The sequence below is a fragment of the Ursus americanus genome, chromosome 3 (genome assembly GCF_024610735.1).
Source record: "Ursus americanus isolate L20-20 chromosome 3, mUrsAme1.1.p, whole genome shotgun sequence".
NCBI lineage: Eukaryota > Metazoa > Chordata > Mammalia > Carnivora > Ursidae > Ursus > Ursus americanus.
The window spans coordinates 69,716,442-69,733,271 of NC_142129.1; the positions used below are offsets into that span (position 1 = coordinate 69,716,442).

At 34.2% G+C, this 16,830-nt stretch overlaps 1 protein-coding gene across 11 annotated transcripts in view; it reads right to left on the minus strand.

The window, feature by feature from the left end:
- Window positions 1–16,830, minus strand: part of AKAP9 (A-kinase anchoring protein 9) — a 198,269-nt gene that overhangs the window by 52,312 nt on the left and 129,127 nt on the right. For 10 of the 11 annotated variants that reach the window (XM_087861089.1, XM_087861093.1, XM_045793284.2 and 7 more), the window contains 2 exons: window positions 1,655–1,817; window positions 220–432 (listed from right to left, as the gene is read on the minus strand). In XM_087861089.1, the coding sequence (XP_087717215.1) occupies window positions 220–432; window positions 1,655–1,817 (376 nt within the window). Of the gene's footprint in view, window positions 1–219; window positions 433–1,654; window positions 1,818–4,948; window positions 13,113–16,830 lie in introns of those variants that run through there. The other variant, XM_045793292.2, reaches the window with a different exon arrangement.

The window sequence follows — 16,830 nt, forward strand, 5'->3', positions numbered from 1 at the left end:
TCTTTTCCAGTTAAAATCTGCCAAAGGAAAAAAGAAAGAAAAAACAAAACACCCCTGACTCAACATGGTTAGCTAATAAAACATTTACCAAAGAGGGAGATTTTCTTTCAATTCTATTCAATCCCCATATAAAATACATGAATAAAAGCCATGGAAAGGGAAAAGAGCCACCTTGAACGTTTAAGGAATGTTTCATATACAAGATCTAAAAATACATACGCTGTTCAACGGGGCCTGCCTCTGCTTTCATAGCTTCTTTCTGTCTGGACAGTAATTCTCTTTCTTCCTGGATTTGCTGTTGCTCTGCTTCCAATTCTTGTAATCTATTACCTGCACATAACAATTCCTGCTCAAGACGATCTATCATATCAGTTTTTTCCTGAATTTGCCTTTCAAAAAGAGTTTTTTCATCTGCATAGCCATCAATGACACCTATAAGATAAAATTGACAGGGAATGGGGTTATAACTTATTTCAAATCTTACCATTTGGCATTATATAAATAATAAAAGGTATACTGTTAACAAAACTTCATTCCAACATATTAAATGTTTTGAATGAATCTGGTGGTGATGACAGTAGCAATTATGGTACGTTCAATGCAACTTCTTTCTTGTTAACCTTCATGCCTAAATATGAAGTTCCTTTGAACTTTCTATTATTTTGCTATGTTAATGTATTACATCATGGAGGTGTAACTCACTTTATTACACAGATATAAATAGGTTCCTGGAAAGCTTAATATAAATCAGATGCTTGTAAACCAAATCACGTTTTAAATGTACTAGAGAAAGCTGATATTTTAAGTGATACTAGAAGGCCAACACCCACAACAGTGTGGCAGAATATAAACAGCATGAGGCTTTAGAGGCATAAAGCCTGGCATTACCATTTAATGGTGGCCTTGAACAATTTATTAACATTTCTTAGCTTCAGTCTTTTCATCGCTAAATTATAAGACTTGCTTTAGGATGGTGGGATTACGGTAACAAATCACCAAAATCTATTTCTGTATTTTCCAAAAATTTCAATGCTTTCTGTAATTCTATTAAATTTTTTTTTTCAAGATTTTATTTATTTATTTGACAGAGAGCACAAGTAGGCAGAGCAGCAGACAGAGGGAGAGGGAGAAGGAGACTCCCTGCTGAACAGAGAGCCCATGCAGGACTGGATCCCACAATCCTAGGATCATGACCTGAGCTGAAGGCAGACGCTTAACTGACTGAGCCACCGAGGCACCCGTCTATTAAATACTTTCTAACAATTAAAAGTATATACGGTTCTTAAAATTGCCTGGAGAGGGGTGCCTGGGTGGCACAGTCATTAAGCGTCTGCCTTCGGCTCAGGGCGTGATCCCGGCATTCTGGGATCGAGCCCCACATCAGGCTCCTCCACTAGGAGCCTGCTTCTTCCTCTCCCACTCCCCCTGCTTGTGTTCCCTCTCTCGCTGGCTGTCTCTCTCTGTCAAATAAATAAATAAAATCTTTAAAAAAAAAAATTGCCCGGAGAAATTCCGAAGACAAACTGCAACTACATTTCAGTGGTCACTCTAAATTAGAGTAGATTGGTAATGTTCAAATCTGGCTTGCATCCCAAATTTCTAGTTTTAGACTTGAAATTTTTCCACGCTCAGTTGCCAATGGCAAGTTGCTTACCCTCAGCCTTACTGAGCTCCACAGCCAGCTGTTCTCTGGCCCTGGACTCCTCATGAAGGCGCTCTCGTAATTCTTCTTGGCACTTAAGGGACTCAGTCACTTCTTGTTTCTGTCGAAATGACTCCCGCATCAACTCTGTCTGTGTAACTTTTGCATGTTCAAGCTAAAAAAGGAGGGAAAGCATACATGAAGGAAGACAACAGAAGTGTTGGGAAGGCCAATATCATTCCCCACTAAAGCTTTAAGGAAAAAAAAAAGATTTTCAAATAAAAGTAAAGACATACTGTTGAACTGTAGCCACTTAATATTTCTAGTGCATGCTAACATTAGTAGGTGGAAAAAGTCAGTATACAAATAGATTAGCTACATACAACTTTACATAACAGATGTATTCCAATTTTATTAAACAAAAAATGCTTCTTTTGAAAATATAAACCACTTCATATCAGATCTGTATTCTATCACACAGAGATATAAAGTTAATGACACAAAGGCTCTTTTTGTATTTTCTGAAGAATTTTCTGTAATTGCACTCTATGAAAACCTTGGTATTTTTTATATTTAACATTTATTGATTGTGGACTCCTGCTATACACTATGCGGAACTAATAGATGCTTAATATAATGGCATCAATTAACAAAATCATAGTGGCACAACAAAATGAAATTATTATAACCCATGTTTTAACTAAAAGCTTTATATTTCTGTCCGTCTATGAAACATCTATAGGACTCTATATGAATATTCAATTTATTTTTAAAACCTTAGAATACAGAGGCATTACCCATAATTACTCATAAGTACAGCCTCATTAAAATGCTGTTATTGGCATGACTATATTCTTACACAATTTTTAAAGATGACATCAATTACACACTCAGGCCAAAGCTCTCAAAAAACAGTGATCACTGTTACCAGCTCCATGAAATTACAGAGAAGCACTGTTTCTGCCTTAGTGTTCTGAACTTTGGCTGTCAGCACCTGTTTATCTGTTATTTTTATTTTAAAAGAAAGAGAGCACATGAGTGAGCATGGGAAAGTGGGGGATGGGGAGGCAGAGGGAAAGGGAGAGAGAGAATCTTAGGCAGGCTCCACACCCAGCACATAGCCTGATGTGGGGCCCCTGAGATCATGACCTGAGCCAAAATCAAGAGTTGGATGCTTAACTGACTGAGCCACCCAGGTGCCCCTGTTTTTAAACAACTACATGAGAAAAAAACTGAGCTCAAATGTTTCTAGTACTTAGTCCTATAACATTAACACTATTTCAAAAATTTTAAAAAGCAGTTACCATATGTATTAATAGGCTCACAATGTTAAGAATTTGTAAAATTACACACAGAGTACTTAGTATGTTAGAAATATATTACCATGTTTTACATTTAAAACATGAATCAAATGTAGTGGTTTCTAGTTTATAGTCAAATATCAATAATGTATTATAAAATTATGATATTTAAGTGTATTTTATTCTTAAAGATTTCTGCTCTTCACATCTGAGTAGTATTTACCATAGCAAACAGATTTTAGAGCTACTAAATAAAGATTTTTATAGTCACTCTAAGTCAATTTCCAAAATATTGAATATGTGATTATTCTTGTTTTATTGAATAGGATGTGTTAAATATCATTTACAACCTACTACTTGGGGATCATATGAATACACATTTAAGACTTGTAATACATAATGAGCATACATTTTAAATCACAAAATACTTCCTAAATATCTGTGATGTTGTTGTTACCTCAAAAAAATAAAACTTTATACACATTTTTACTTTGACTGGGAAAAAAGTATTTTCCTTTAAATGTGGATACTATATATTGATTTTTTACTATAAAAAACATAACCATAAAGGACTAATGTATATATAATTACTCTTCTGAATTTACAATCACAGCCTATATTTTTAAAACATATCAATTGCTTCTACATATGTAGATATGTAACTTTTTTCTGTACATTATAAAATGGTTGCCTGGTAAATACACGAAACTTCTAAAAGAGTTCAAAAAGGACAGTTTTTCTTTTCCTTTTTCAAATTTGCTGTACAAACACAACAAGGCATTTAGCATTTACAACACAATAAATATCTGATTTTAAGAAAATAACGTTTTTGCTTCTAATGTTTTACTTCTTGACAAGATCTAAAGCAACCTTTATTTACCATAAAACCACAAGAACTTCAATTTTGCAAAACAAAACTAGAAAGTTAGAAGAATCAAATACAGTAAAGCTAGCAAACAAATTTCATTTATTATAGCAAATGGCACTCATACTTTACTGAAGAGATTCCCTTCAAATGTTCACCTAAATAATCTATACTTTAAAAAGACTCTTCTAACCTGCTTTGATCTATTCCTAATATGTATAATACCTAATACCTAAAAACATGAAATAGATAAAAATTTCATATTCAGCATTTCTAAATAAATTAAGAAACTTATTACATTAAAAGTAATTATAAAGCATCAATAAATATTCTGTCACTTTAATATAAAAGTTTCAGGGGAGGTAACAAAACTATTCTGAAAACCATCTGGCCTGTTAAATATTAGCTAGTGTATTACAATTAAAGCCATGAAAGTCATAAAAAGTGCTGAGTAACTTGTAGTTTTATTGAATAACTTGTAGTGAATCATTCACAACATACTTACATGTTAAATAAACCTGAAATACTAACTATGCTAAATACTTTTAACAATGTTTGTAAAATACATTTCACATAAAAAGCAGAAAACAGTATTTCCTCACTGGATTAATAAGCATATTAAAAATAAGCTCCTTATGAGTTAATAAGAAAATTAAAATTAGAATCCATATTTTTTTTCCCTGTCTAGAACTACAGCCAATACCATATGATTGTAAACATTTCCTAATTGGCTCAATGGACTTAGCCATTTTAGGTACCACAAAGCTCATTGCCTCAAATATAATCATTCCATTTTTCCTCAGGATTGGCATCATCAATATATAAAAGCAAGATTCTTAAGGACAAGCAGGATCTTTTTAAACAGCTTACCTGGCATGGAAAACTGTAATACTATCTCACTCTGCTTTCTGGAATCAAAAACATAGCCAAGTTGGGGCTCTTAGACCAAATTTAGCTCTTCAATATATCAGGATAAATGAGTAGTAACACATGAAACAATAACAAAACAAGATTCTATTCCATTTACCCTTCCTAAGGACATTTAAAGTTCATTTCTCATTATATAGGTTTTTCAACTAAATGTATAAAAAACTGAAAGTATAAACTAAAAGTATAAGAAATCAAATTTTTTATACTTACTGAATAAGGAGGGGTAGGCAGTGAAATTTTAGAAATAAGTTTTAATATGTGCCCGTTTCTTTTATGAATAAAATGAAAAATAGAAGTATTAATAATGACAGAGTTATTTTCATCCAAATGTTCACACAGAGGAAAAGGATGTGGTAAAGGCACACGAGATTCAACCTCATAAATGTCTTCATCTTGTTCTTCCAACCATGAACCACTGAGTTTGACAGTTGCCAAATAGGTACGGTAAGAATCCATGCTAGTAGATGCAGCTGCCAACTTTCCTCACTTGCTTTAACAGTTTTCCACTACATTAAAAAATTCTTTTTAGTTTATCAAGACATACCATAGCAGTATGAAAATTTCCTTTTAGTACTATCAAATAAACATTAATTCGTACAAATGAACAATAAAAGAAAAAAAGCACAAATTTAAAAAAAACTACATTTCCACCAGTCTTCATCAAAAAAACAACAAAACAAAGACAAAAAAAAATAAAAGCAGAAAAACACCTTTTAAACTAGAATAATTAAATCTTTAAAGAATGGAAGAATGAAAATATAAATATCTAATTAGCCGAGCCATAAAACTGCTTTCGGTATCAAATATATCTGTGGAAATAAGTAAGCCTTCCAAACAGAACCTGGCAGGGAAGGTCAAGTTTGAAATCTCCATAGTAGCAGTCTTGAGAAATGTAGTTGCAACATTATTTCCCTTGTTCTTGCTGCTTCACTCAGTTCAAAAGTAAAAGCTCTTCTGAACTGAGCTATTCAAATAGCCTCTCACGCTGAGCCAAAGGATTCTAGTCAGTGTCCCCTGAGGAAAAGGTCAGAACAGAGGGTGTGGTTTCATGTCTTTACCTATAGGTACTGACAGGTGGAATGTGAATTAATACGCCCACAAAAAAGCCTGCCTAACAGGATCCAAGTTCCACGTCAGAGCTTTGAGAAGGGTATTTAGACGAGTTTATAATGTTTCTAAGATAAGCTAGTATTTTTCCATCCTATTAAAAAATTTTTAACTCGAAAAATGTGAAATCAAGTAGGTTTGAGTCCACATTACCAAACAGTTCTTAAAGTATATCAAATAATCATAATTATTTCTGGAAGACTTAGTATTTCCTTTTGCTATTTCCTTAAATAATACTCATTCTTTTGAGCAGTCACCAGAACTAAATACACTAAATACAGATAGTACAGTTATAACCTATTTCCACATCAAATTGTTTTCAGAGTGAATGTTAAGGGGGAAAAACACACTTATAAAGCTGCATTATATAGAATATGTTTGGTAATTATACCACTTAATGTATCCGAGGAACTCTGACTAAAACTAAACAGCGCAAGTTGCACATAATAGTCTTCTGGTAGCTCCAGAAATGACAGCAAGAGTGAATAAACTAGACACTCAGAATTTTAAAAGATGAACAACTTACTTTTTAACATCAAAGGATCCTCAATAGTCAGAGTTGTTTCAAATAAATGAAAGTGCTTTCATTGTGGTGCCGTTTTTCTGTCCAGTAACTGAATATCTTAAACCCATAAAACTAAAACCTTTTATCTACTATGGAAAAACCCATACTAAAGCAAGCAGGTGATAGCAACAAAAATCCATTTTATAGCCACTTTCACTACACAAAATTGTTTAAAGGAGTCAACACTCGAAGCCTTCATAGTAGGCTAATAATTTGGGAAGAGAAAATGAGATTTTCTACAGAAAGCCGAGAACCTACAGGTAGACGCTTAGAGTGGGGGTAGAGGGAGGACAGCTGCCTACTATAATTCTGGATTAGGCAATGACAAATTTCTGTTTATTATTATTATTATTATTTTTTATGTGAGCCCACCAGTTAGTCCGTGAATAAGTCTGAATATCTGTACAAAATGGAGGCCTAACCTAACCCTACACTGGTTCAGCTAAATATGATTTTTCTGGATCTTTAGCAGATACAAAATCATCCATATCCTAGTTGCTCAGCTTTATGAAATGATAGGATCCACGCTAACCATATCATAATAGTTCTCAAAACACTCTTTTCTGGCTCCTTCTGGAAATTGGAGTTTATTCTGATAATCTAGTATCCAATTTCTCTTATTTGAAGCAAAAACAAAATTCTGAGGGTAAGAAGTATCTCTATAAATAGAAACATTCAGGTCAAGGTAAGAATTAACTACAAAGAAAAGAAAAAAACCTAGGGAGGGGGAAAAGACTCAAAAAAGTAGAAGATTAAGATGATTCAGGATGAGGCAAACAGCCCTCATAACAACAGCATATTAACTGATGGCATATTATATTAATTCATGTTCAAAAAGGTGGCCCTAAATTAAAATAATCCAAATTATATCTTTTCCCATTTTGGAAAGCATCATTTCCATTCATGTAAAACCAAAATCTACAAGAGTAGGGTATATCCCCTTATAACTAGGAACATAAGTCAAGGGTAAAGAAACTAACCACAAAGAAAACAGAGTAAAATTAGGGAGGGAAAAAAGGATTCAAAATAGCAGTAAAAATGATTTAAGACAGGGGCAAACAGTTCTCCTGTAAGAGTATATTAACTGATGGTATATTAAGTGACGTTCAGGCAGATTACTCTGAATTAATTCAAATTGTATTCAATTTTTTGGTGAATTTTTGAAAGCACGTAACTTTTTACAATCAAAAGCAGTTAAAGCAAAATGACTTCAGTTTTTAAGAGGATACCCTTTTATTTATCCAGACCAGCTCATTATTGCCAGGCTCCAGACTATCAAGATTTTAGTGCATATTTGAAGACTATTAATTTGGGGTAAAGAGCTACGTTTCCCAAACTAAACAGCTTTACTTCAGTTGTACAATGTCAGGATATTTAACCTTTTTCCTCCATAAACATTTCTATCAAATTGTAAAACACTTCTGTTCCTCTCTTTGGATATTGATTTGTTTACTTGTTTCTGTAAGTTATTTAAATAGAGGGGCTAAATACTGGATGCAGTACTCTGACAGAGCCCTGACCAATGCTTATGATATATAATAAGCACGTTGGGGGAAATACCTAATGGCAAAATACATTTCAACACTTGGATTACAGTTATGCTTAAAACTTACCAATGACAAAATCTTAACTTAAACTACTGTTTCATCCTCAGAAGTCTCTCTTTATGAGAAAATATAGAAACATGCAGTTTAGGTTTCATTATTCTCAAAAATGATAATAAACTCTTAAGAGTTGTCTGTAACACTCATCATTCTGTGGGAGTAAGTTCCTCATTAATTTCTTCCAAGGCCTAAAGGTATCTCTTCATAGTACCTGTGAATTCTGGAAAACTTAGTGGCTGAAACACTACTCCCACGGAACAGACTGAATTATTTTTCTACCTGATTCAAGAATCAAGAATCTGAAACCATACTCTCAAAGACAGCTTTTCTGCAGAATCACAAAGAGACTACTGAATACAGATTATGTTAAAAAGATAACCTTTCTAAGGGCTTGGAGGTAGTCTCTAAGCACTTTCCTCGTATCATACTGAAAGCTCTCCCAACCAACAGAAAACTATAGTAGGCTGAATATAAGCCTGATTTTTATGTTAGCCTGTCTGGGCAAATGATAATATTCATCATAATAAGTGTATTATTACATGGATTTGGACATACTATAGGGCAAATCACTTGTCAAATTAAATACATAAAGTAAAATACTTCCTTAATAGATATTACAAAATCAGCCTATAAGACAGATACCCTGATACTTAGTAAAGAAAATGCTCACTAGTTCTTTTATTGAAGCAGGATGTATCTATAGAACCTAAAGTAAACTAAACCTTAAAACTAAGTACAAGGCTTAATCATACATCTTCTACTAAAATCTCACAACATATAAATCCACATCATTAAAAAAGAACGAACTTTGAATATCTGACAATATTTACTTAGACTATGGAGACTTCAATGAAACTCCTCCTCCATCTCAAACATAAACCCACAATAACCCGCGATAATCTTTCTCCGATCTTAAACGAGGGAAGGTCTTTCCGATCCAAATGCCACACCTTCCACCTGTGTTCTGGATTCCATCCTAACCTACACCAAGGTCCTGGCCTCCAGAAAGCCCATCCATTCTGACCTGCAATCTTCAACTTCTCCACTGCTACTCAATGTACACTATTCCAACCTTTAAAAAAACACCCTCTCCTTCTCAAGCTAGCGTTTTTTTCTTCACAGCTACTAGGCATAAAATTGCTGTCTCCATTTCTCCAACTCTCTGAATTTTGAATTCTCCTTTACCAATTCTATGACACTGTTCTCATCAAGGTCACTGATGGCAGTCACACTGAAATATTCAATGGACGTTAAATCCTCAGCAGCCATGATTTTCCACAGCAACTGACAACTGTTGGACAATCACTTCTTATCTAGCTTTTATGACACTATTTTCTTGATTTTCCTCTTCTCATTCTCGATGTCTTCTGTAAACGTACCTACCTGTATTCTCTTTTAAATGTAAGCATTCTACCAGCACAAAAAATAGCTCTGTACACACTCTAAACACGATGGCTTCAAATGTCTTAAAGGGATAACAACTTCCAATCTAGTTCTACCAAAACTCTATAGACTCTAGTGAGTATTTTTACTTGAGGCTGGCTCTATGCATTTCGAACTCAGATTATCTAAAACTGAACTCATCGCTCACTTCTTTTGCATCCCCTATCTCAGTAAATGAAATATACCAACAACTCAGTCAATCAAGGATTTATGCTTGGTTTCCTTCCCTCTTCCTCATCTCCTATATCTGATCAGTCATACCAATTTCTAACAAATTCAGCTTCCTAAAAGTTTTAAAATCACTTCCCTCCTGGCTTAACTTGATCTCTATCACTTCTTACTGGGAATATTCTAAGTGTCTTTTGTTTCCCTATATTCAGTATCTCTCCTCACCATCTTCCTGCCCATCCACCTATCACACTGCTATCTGAGGAATCTAAAACACAAATTTGATATTATTTTCTCATCAAAAATATTTCAATGACTCTCCACACTTTACAGCATAAAGTTAAAACTCCTCAACTTAGCCTACATGGGACTTTGACATGTGACCTCTGGCGATCCCTCTACTCTCACCTTCTATCAGTTTCCCACCTTCCATCCTGGATGTTTATAATGCAAAACTATCCACTGTCTTCATACACATCATGCTGGTTTACACTAATATGCTATGCCTTTTGCCACAAATTTTCTTCCTGATCTACGTACCTAGTCTCTACTTGTCTTTTAAGTCTTCCTTTCCTTTCCTTTTTCTCTTGAATTACAATTTCATCTCCATTATTCCATCAAACTGCTCTTGTAAGGTTACCAGTGACACCCCAGATTTCAAAATCCATTCCTCAGTCTGTGGATAACACGAGCAGTCAGCAGTAATTGACAAAGAGATTCACTCATTTTCAAAGGGCAGAAAAAGTAGCAGTTAAGAGCACAGACTTTGAAGCCACACTGCCTGGGTTTGAATTCTAATTCTACCACCTAACGTGCATATTTGGGCAAGTAACTTCTCTAACTGGTTTTGTGCTTCTGCCCTAGGCTCCTCCACCCCCTCAGTTAATTTTTGACAAGGTGGTCAAAATGATCCTTTTGAAAAATAGAAGTTAGATCAGGTACTCAAAAATCTCTAATGATCCTAAACTGGAAACAATCTGTATGTCCTCTAAATAGATAAACTGTGGTACATCCATACAATAAAATACTCCTCAGCTACAAAAAGGAACAAACTTTCAACACATGCAAGAACACTGATGAATCTTACATGTACTTTAGGACAAAGAAGCCAGACCCCAAAGAATATATAATGTGTCATTTCACTTACAACAATCTCGTAAAGGCAGAATTATAAAGATGGAGGATGGAAAGCAACCAGTGGTTGCCAATGGCAGGAGGTAGAAGGGCTGACTACAAAAGACAGCAGCAGGGTATCTTGAGGGATGGAACAATTCTGTCACGTTTGTAGTGGCAGATATACACTCTATGCATCTGTCACAACCAAAAGACCTACCCAAAGAGTGAAATTTACCACTTGTGAATTTTTAGAAAATGGGGAAACTCAAAATGGAATAAAAGCTGTAACAAATGATTGTAACTGTATTAAAAGTGAATAACAAAACCATACTGAAGGGGATGAGGGAGAAAAGTTAACCTAACATACTTTGAAAAACAGTATTTTTGACTATATTAGGCTAAAGACAAAAAGTACTGTACGTAAATACTGTACTCTAATAAATTTGTTCTTCACAGGGATATAGGTTAGCAACTGTGAAGTTATTTTATGGGTATGTATGGCTAAACAAATAAATAAAATATGCAGATAAAGTAAGCCTGGTTTCTCACTGATGGAGAACAAAGTTACAAAGGGAAGAATTAATGTTGCAGTACTGGATCACAATTAGATGTAACATATGAACTAATGTTTTTACTATATATACATAGAGATACGCAAATAAATACTATATGTTTTTACATATACCCCGTATATTTTCAAACTGTCTACTAAGAGGACTGAGCTCATACAGCATCCAGATCTTGGTTTCTAAATACCGTTATCTAATAAGTGGACCCTAATTTCCTTGGAGGAGTGGTGGATTCTAGGGCTGGGGCAGGAATAACGTAAGATAGGTCTGGAGCCTCTGATATGCAAATGCTCAAAAAAGTAAGCACTTCAAAAAGGCACAAGAGCCAACCTGAAAGAGCCTCAACGCCAAAGCTGGAACAAAACCAGTTATTGTAGTATTGGATTATAATACATTGAAAAAAATAAACAGCCATGAGTCTGCATTGGATTATAATACATTGAAAAAAATAAACAGCCATGAGTCTGCACAGGATTATAAATGTAAGTGAAGAAATAGCTCTTTCAGAACAATTATAACAGGTGAAGGAATGAGGAAAATAGAAAATCACCATCAATGATTTTTGTACAGGCAAGATCTACCAATGAATGATAAAACTAGTGGGTGAAAGTTTAAGGAGAAACAAGATATTTGCATAATTTCAAAGTACCTCCTTCGAGATATTTATTAATTATAATGGGAAAAATAGTTACAGTGGAGAAATCCAGCAGATACCACAAGAAATCAAGATTAACATTACCAGTAATAAGACAAATGGACATCATGTGCTCTCTAATATGGTACACTGAGAAGGGCACACCACTTTTTTGGTATTCTTGTCAAAAACAAATAAGCTTCATGTAACATGAAAAAATATCAGACAAATCTGAATGGAGGGACATTCTATAAAATAACTAGCCAGTCCTTTTCAAGTGTCAAGGTCATAAAAGACAAGGAAAAACTCAGATACTAACTGAAGAAAAGAGAGCTGACAAAAACATGACAACTAAATGCAACATGGGACCCTGGAACAGGAAAAGGACCTAGTGGGGAAAAAATCGTAAAATCCAGATGGTCTGTACTTCAAATTTATATTATTGTACCAGTTTTACTTTCTAAGTTGTGATAATTATAATACAATTATGCAAGATGTTAACATTAGGGGAAGTTGAGTGAAACTCTTTGTGATCTGGTTTCTAGGTACCACTTCGACTTTATCTCCCACTTTGCTCACTCTCCTTGCTCCAGCCACACTGGCCTCTTTGTCAGCCACACAAAGAACACGCACACGACCACCTCAGGGTCTCCATACTTTTTAGTCCTTCGCCTAAAACATTCTTCCCCTACTTACTTATATGGCTCTGTCTCTTCTAATCTTCCTCAAGAAATATGCTTATATTACATCATCAGAGAGGTCTTCCTTGATTTTCCTATATAACATGCCCCCTTCCCCCATTATGCTCTATCTCCCCCTATTTTATTTTTCTTCCCAGCAGATATCACCAGCAGACATACTGTATGTTTATGTATTGTTGGTCTCCACCACTGAACTGTTAAGCTCTCAAGAGCAAGGATTTCATCTATTTTGTTCAATGCTGTACTTTCAGTTTGTAAAATAGCAATTATTCTATAGTAGGTGCTCATACATATGATGAATGAATGATTCATCTCAAGCATCAAGTCTTCCAATAAACTTTACTTGCACCCTTCTTATCCAAAGTATAAGATGCTACTCTCTTTCCTAGTCTCAGGATATGCTGTGCAGAGCTATTTAGCTGAACTTCTCTGTCACTGCAAGTACAAACGGACTACAGCAGTATCTCTCAGTTCTGTTTTAGAATTTTTTTTAAAACAAGTGAAAAAAAAATTTAGGTAAAAAAGAACTACACCATTATGAAGAACCAAATAATGACACATTAAGATGAAAATGGAATACAAGTTATTTCACAAAGGTGATTACACATTCTGTATCACTCTAATGAACTGTTAAAATTATTTATCATGTTCAAGATAATTTTAGTTATTAATGAGAATATTCTAAAGCAGTCAATGGCTTTAAACATCTAACCATGGAAGAGTAGTACATGAACTAAATTTGGATTAAAAGGTTTTACAAAGCTCCTATTCTCATTACTTTAAAAATACAATTCACCTAAGAAATATCTGATTTTTATACCAAATGGCAACAGCCACTTTAACCTTTTATCTAAGATATTAGTAGAACACTTCAAAATTCAGGTAAAATAATGTGAACATGTACTAATAATATCTAGATCAGTGGTTCTCAAACGTCAGTGTGTATTAGAATCACCTAAAGGACCCGTTGAAACACGGGTTTCTGGGCTCCATCATTCAGTAGGTCTGGGGTGGGGAGTAAGAATTTAAATTTACAGGTCCTCAGTAATGCTGAGGCTGCTGGTTTAGAGACTGCAGTTTGAAAACTGCTTAGTGCTCTAGGCAAAGTTTTTGTGACCTGTTCACTGATACTTAAAACAACACAGTAAAAGCTAAGTAACATATTGCTATATTAGTATTTAACAAATTGAGAATAATTTGGAAAATGCCATGGACAGATTCCTATTGTACCTCACAACCTAGTCACACAAGCAGGTGTGATCTTGGCCTGGGAAAATGAGTGTTTTAGGTGGATTCCACACACCTGTCGGTTGGCAGTATTAATGGATTATGGGGGAAGTTTCTCTATAGTAGCCTATAGGAACAAGTCCAACCATGGATCACTTCTGATTTATTTACCATTTTCCATGGTGCTTGTCAAAAGACAAATATTATCAGTTGACCCTTGAACAAAGCAGGGGTTGGGGCGCTGACCCCGTGCACAATCAAAAATCCACAAAACTTCTGACTCTCCCAAAACTTAACTACTTATAGCCTACTGTTGACCAGAAGCCTGATCACATAAATAGTTGATTAACACATATTGTGTATGTTGTATTACATATTATATACTCTATTCTTACAATAAAGTTAGAAAAAAAATGGCATTAAGAAAATCATAAAGAGAAAATGCATTTACAGTACTGTAGTGTATATATTGAAAAAATCTGCATATAAATGGAGCTGCACATTTTAGTCGTATTGTTCAAAGGTCAACTACACTGCATTAACTAGACTGTTCATAATTTACAATGGTATCAAGTAGCAGCAACAGTATTAACAGTGTTCAAGATCCACATCAAAAGTATTTAATGGTGGCTAAGAAAGGAAAAGTATTACTAGTTTTTTCATAGTATGAAAGAGTAAAATCACAGAAATTAAATACTAAGGTAGCTGAAATAAGCAAAAAAAAAAAAGGGCAGGATTATGTTGAGACTCCGTTCAGAATCATTTATACTACTTTCATAGAATAAAAGGGATAATTATGATGCATATGCATTCAAACTTTAAAAGTGCTAAAAAGCAATAGTGGAAAATGTCTGAATTGGCACTGCGGACTCAGAAAGTTAAAGTGACTTATGGGTAAGCCTTCTAAAAGAAAGCCAATCCAGGGCTTATGTTAATTAGAAAAGTAAAGACTTGAAAAAATAGCAAATCTTAGTACAAAATATGTGTTTTCTTATAATAGCTATGGAATTTCATATTATGACATAGCGTTCTTAGTTTCAATGTTTGAGCTTAAGCAGTCTACCTGAGGCTGAAGAAAAATATGGTAAACATTAGAGTTCTTTGATCCAAGAGTATAATGTCTTAAATTAATAACAAATGAAGCTGGTTTTTATTGATGCTTTTTTCCTATCAGCACTTAGGATGTTGGCAATGAAAAATAACTCACTGTGGTTTTAGCAAGAGATGAGACCACTATTGTTATTTGTGTAGTTATCCTTTCTACTGTGTATCAGTAAATACACAAAGATGTGAGTTTTCAAAAATACCGTACTTCTTTTAGTTCTTTGTGATACTCAAGGAAATTTTTAAGTAACTGAAGCAAAAGCCTTTCAATCATTTTGTACCTGCTGTAAAAGAAAGCTTCAGAAAAACGAGAATTGCCCAAAGACTGCAATTTATCTATGAAAACATATCTGAGATCTATTTAACTGAATATGAATACCTTAGTTTGGCCAATCAAGGTACAATTCAAAAATTAATAGATGTATTATGATACATTCTGCTGGCCAAATAGTGAATTCTCATTGCAATGTATGGCAACGTGCTCTTAAAGATACAGTCCACACTCTAGCACAGGAGAGAATTTAAACGGTCTCCTTACAAGGAAGAATGAGCCTGGGGAAAACTCTCGTTGTCTGGAGACTATCCAGAAGACAAATACTTCACTGGAAATATATGCTGTTTTGATAACACCTTCTTCGTTAAATGCCAATAGCAAGTTGCCAAGAGGAAAAAAAAAATGGATTGATAATGAAAAATTAACCTAACAGTAGGTGGTTAACAGGTGACTTTAAGGGTCACTAAGAGAGGACTCAATCACTAACTTAATCTAAAAGTAAATGAATTTGGCATTAAAATGCAAAATATTTAACAATATTTGTCAAATATGGTAAATCAAATAGTCACCACTACTGCAGAAACATTCCATAACAGAATAATTTTTTAGAGGAAAAAAAGTAACATCAATGAAAGCCAGACATTAGAAATAATAAGACATCAAAGACACGTGAAATACACATGGATTTAGGATACTGTGAATAAAGATATCAATGAAAATGTTAATAATATTGGCCCTGTAACTGACAACAATGGAGTACACATCTGATTAACATAATAGCTATGATTCTACAGTTGTTTTAAACATTTTTAAAATGAATAAGTGAATTTGCTTTATTTTAAAGCAACAAACTATTTTTTAAATTCCACATACAGTAACTTGAGACAACTGCCATAGTGTAAAAATGTTAGAGACAAAGAAAATTACATTTTAAGTTATAAATGGTTATATCCCTTTAAAATTTCTATAAAAACAGTACTTCAATGTAGAAACTGTCCCTCATCTAACTGCCTATCAAGAGATAGTAAAGTGAGGTAATTTATTAACATTCATGAAAAGGATGTAAAAATCATGTGGAGGACTGTAGGTTTGATTTGTTATCATATTACAACAGCAGTGTGTTAGGACATACTAGAGCATACGGTTTAAGAGATTCCTTATATTATTCCTTCAAATAAATGACATATTGTAATGGAATATTTCATTCAATGGTAAAGTTAAAATATCTTTTGATATTAAAAAAAGTAATGAGTCTAGAAAATTTTAAAATTAAAACAACACTGAATTTCAGAACCTGAAAAATCCATCGGGACGTTAAATTAACACTTACCACCTGAAAAGAAACCTGTTGATATCAATATTGGTTGGTATAAATACAACCATTTTTTTTTTTTTTTAAGATTTTATTTATTCATTTGACAGAGACAGAGACAGCCAGCGAGAGAGGGAACACAAGCAGGGGGAGTGGGAGAGGAAGAAGCAGGCTCCCAGCAGAGGAGCCTGATGTGGGGCTCGATCCCAGAACACTGGGATCACGCCCTGAGCTGAAGGCAGACGCTTAACGACTGAGCCACCCAGGC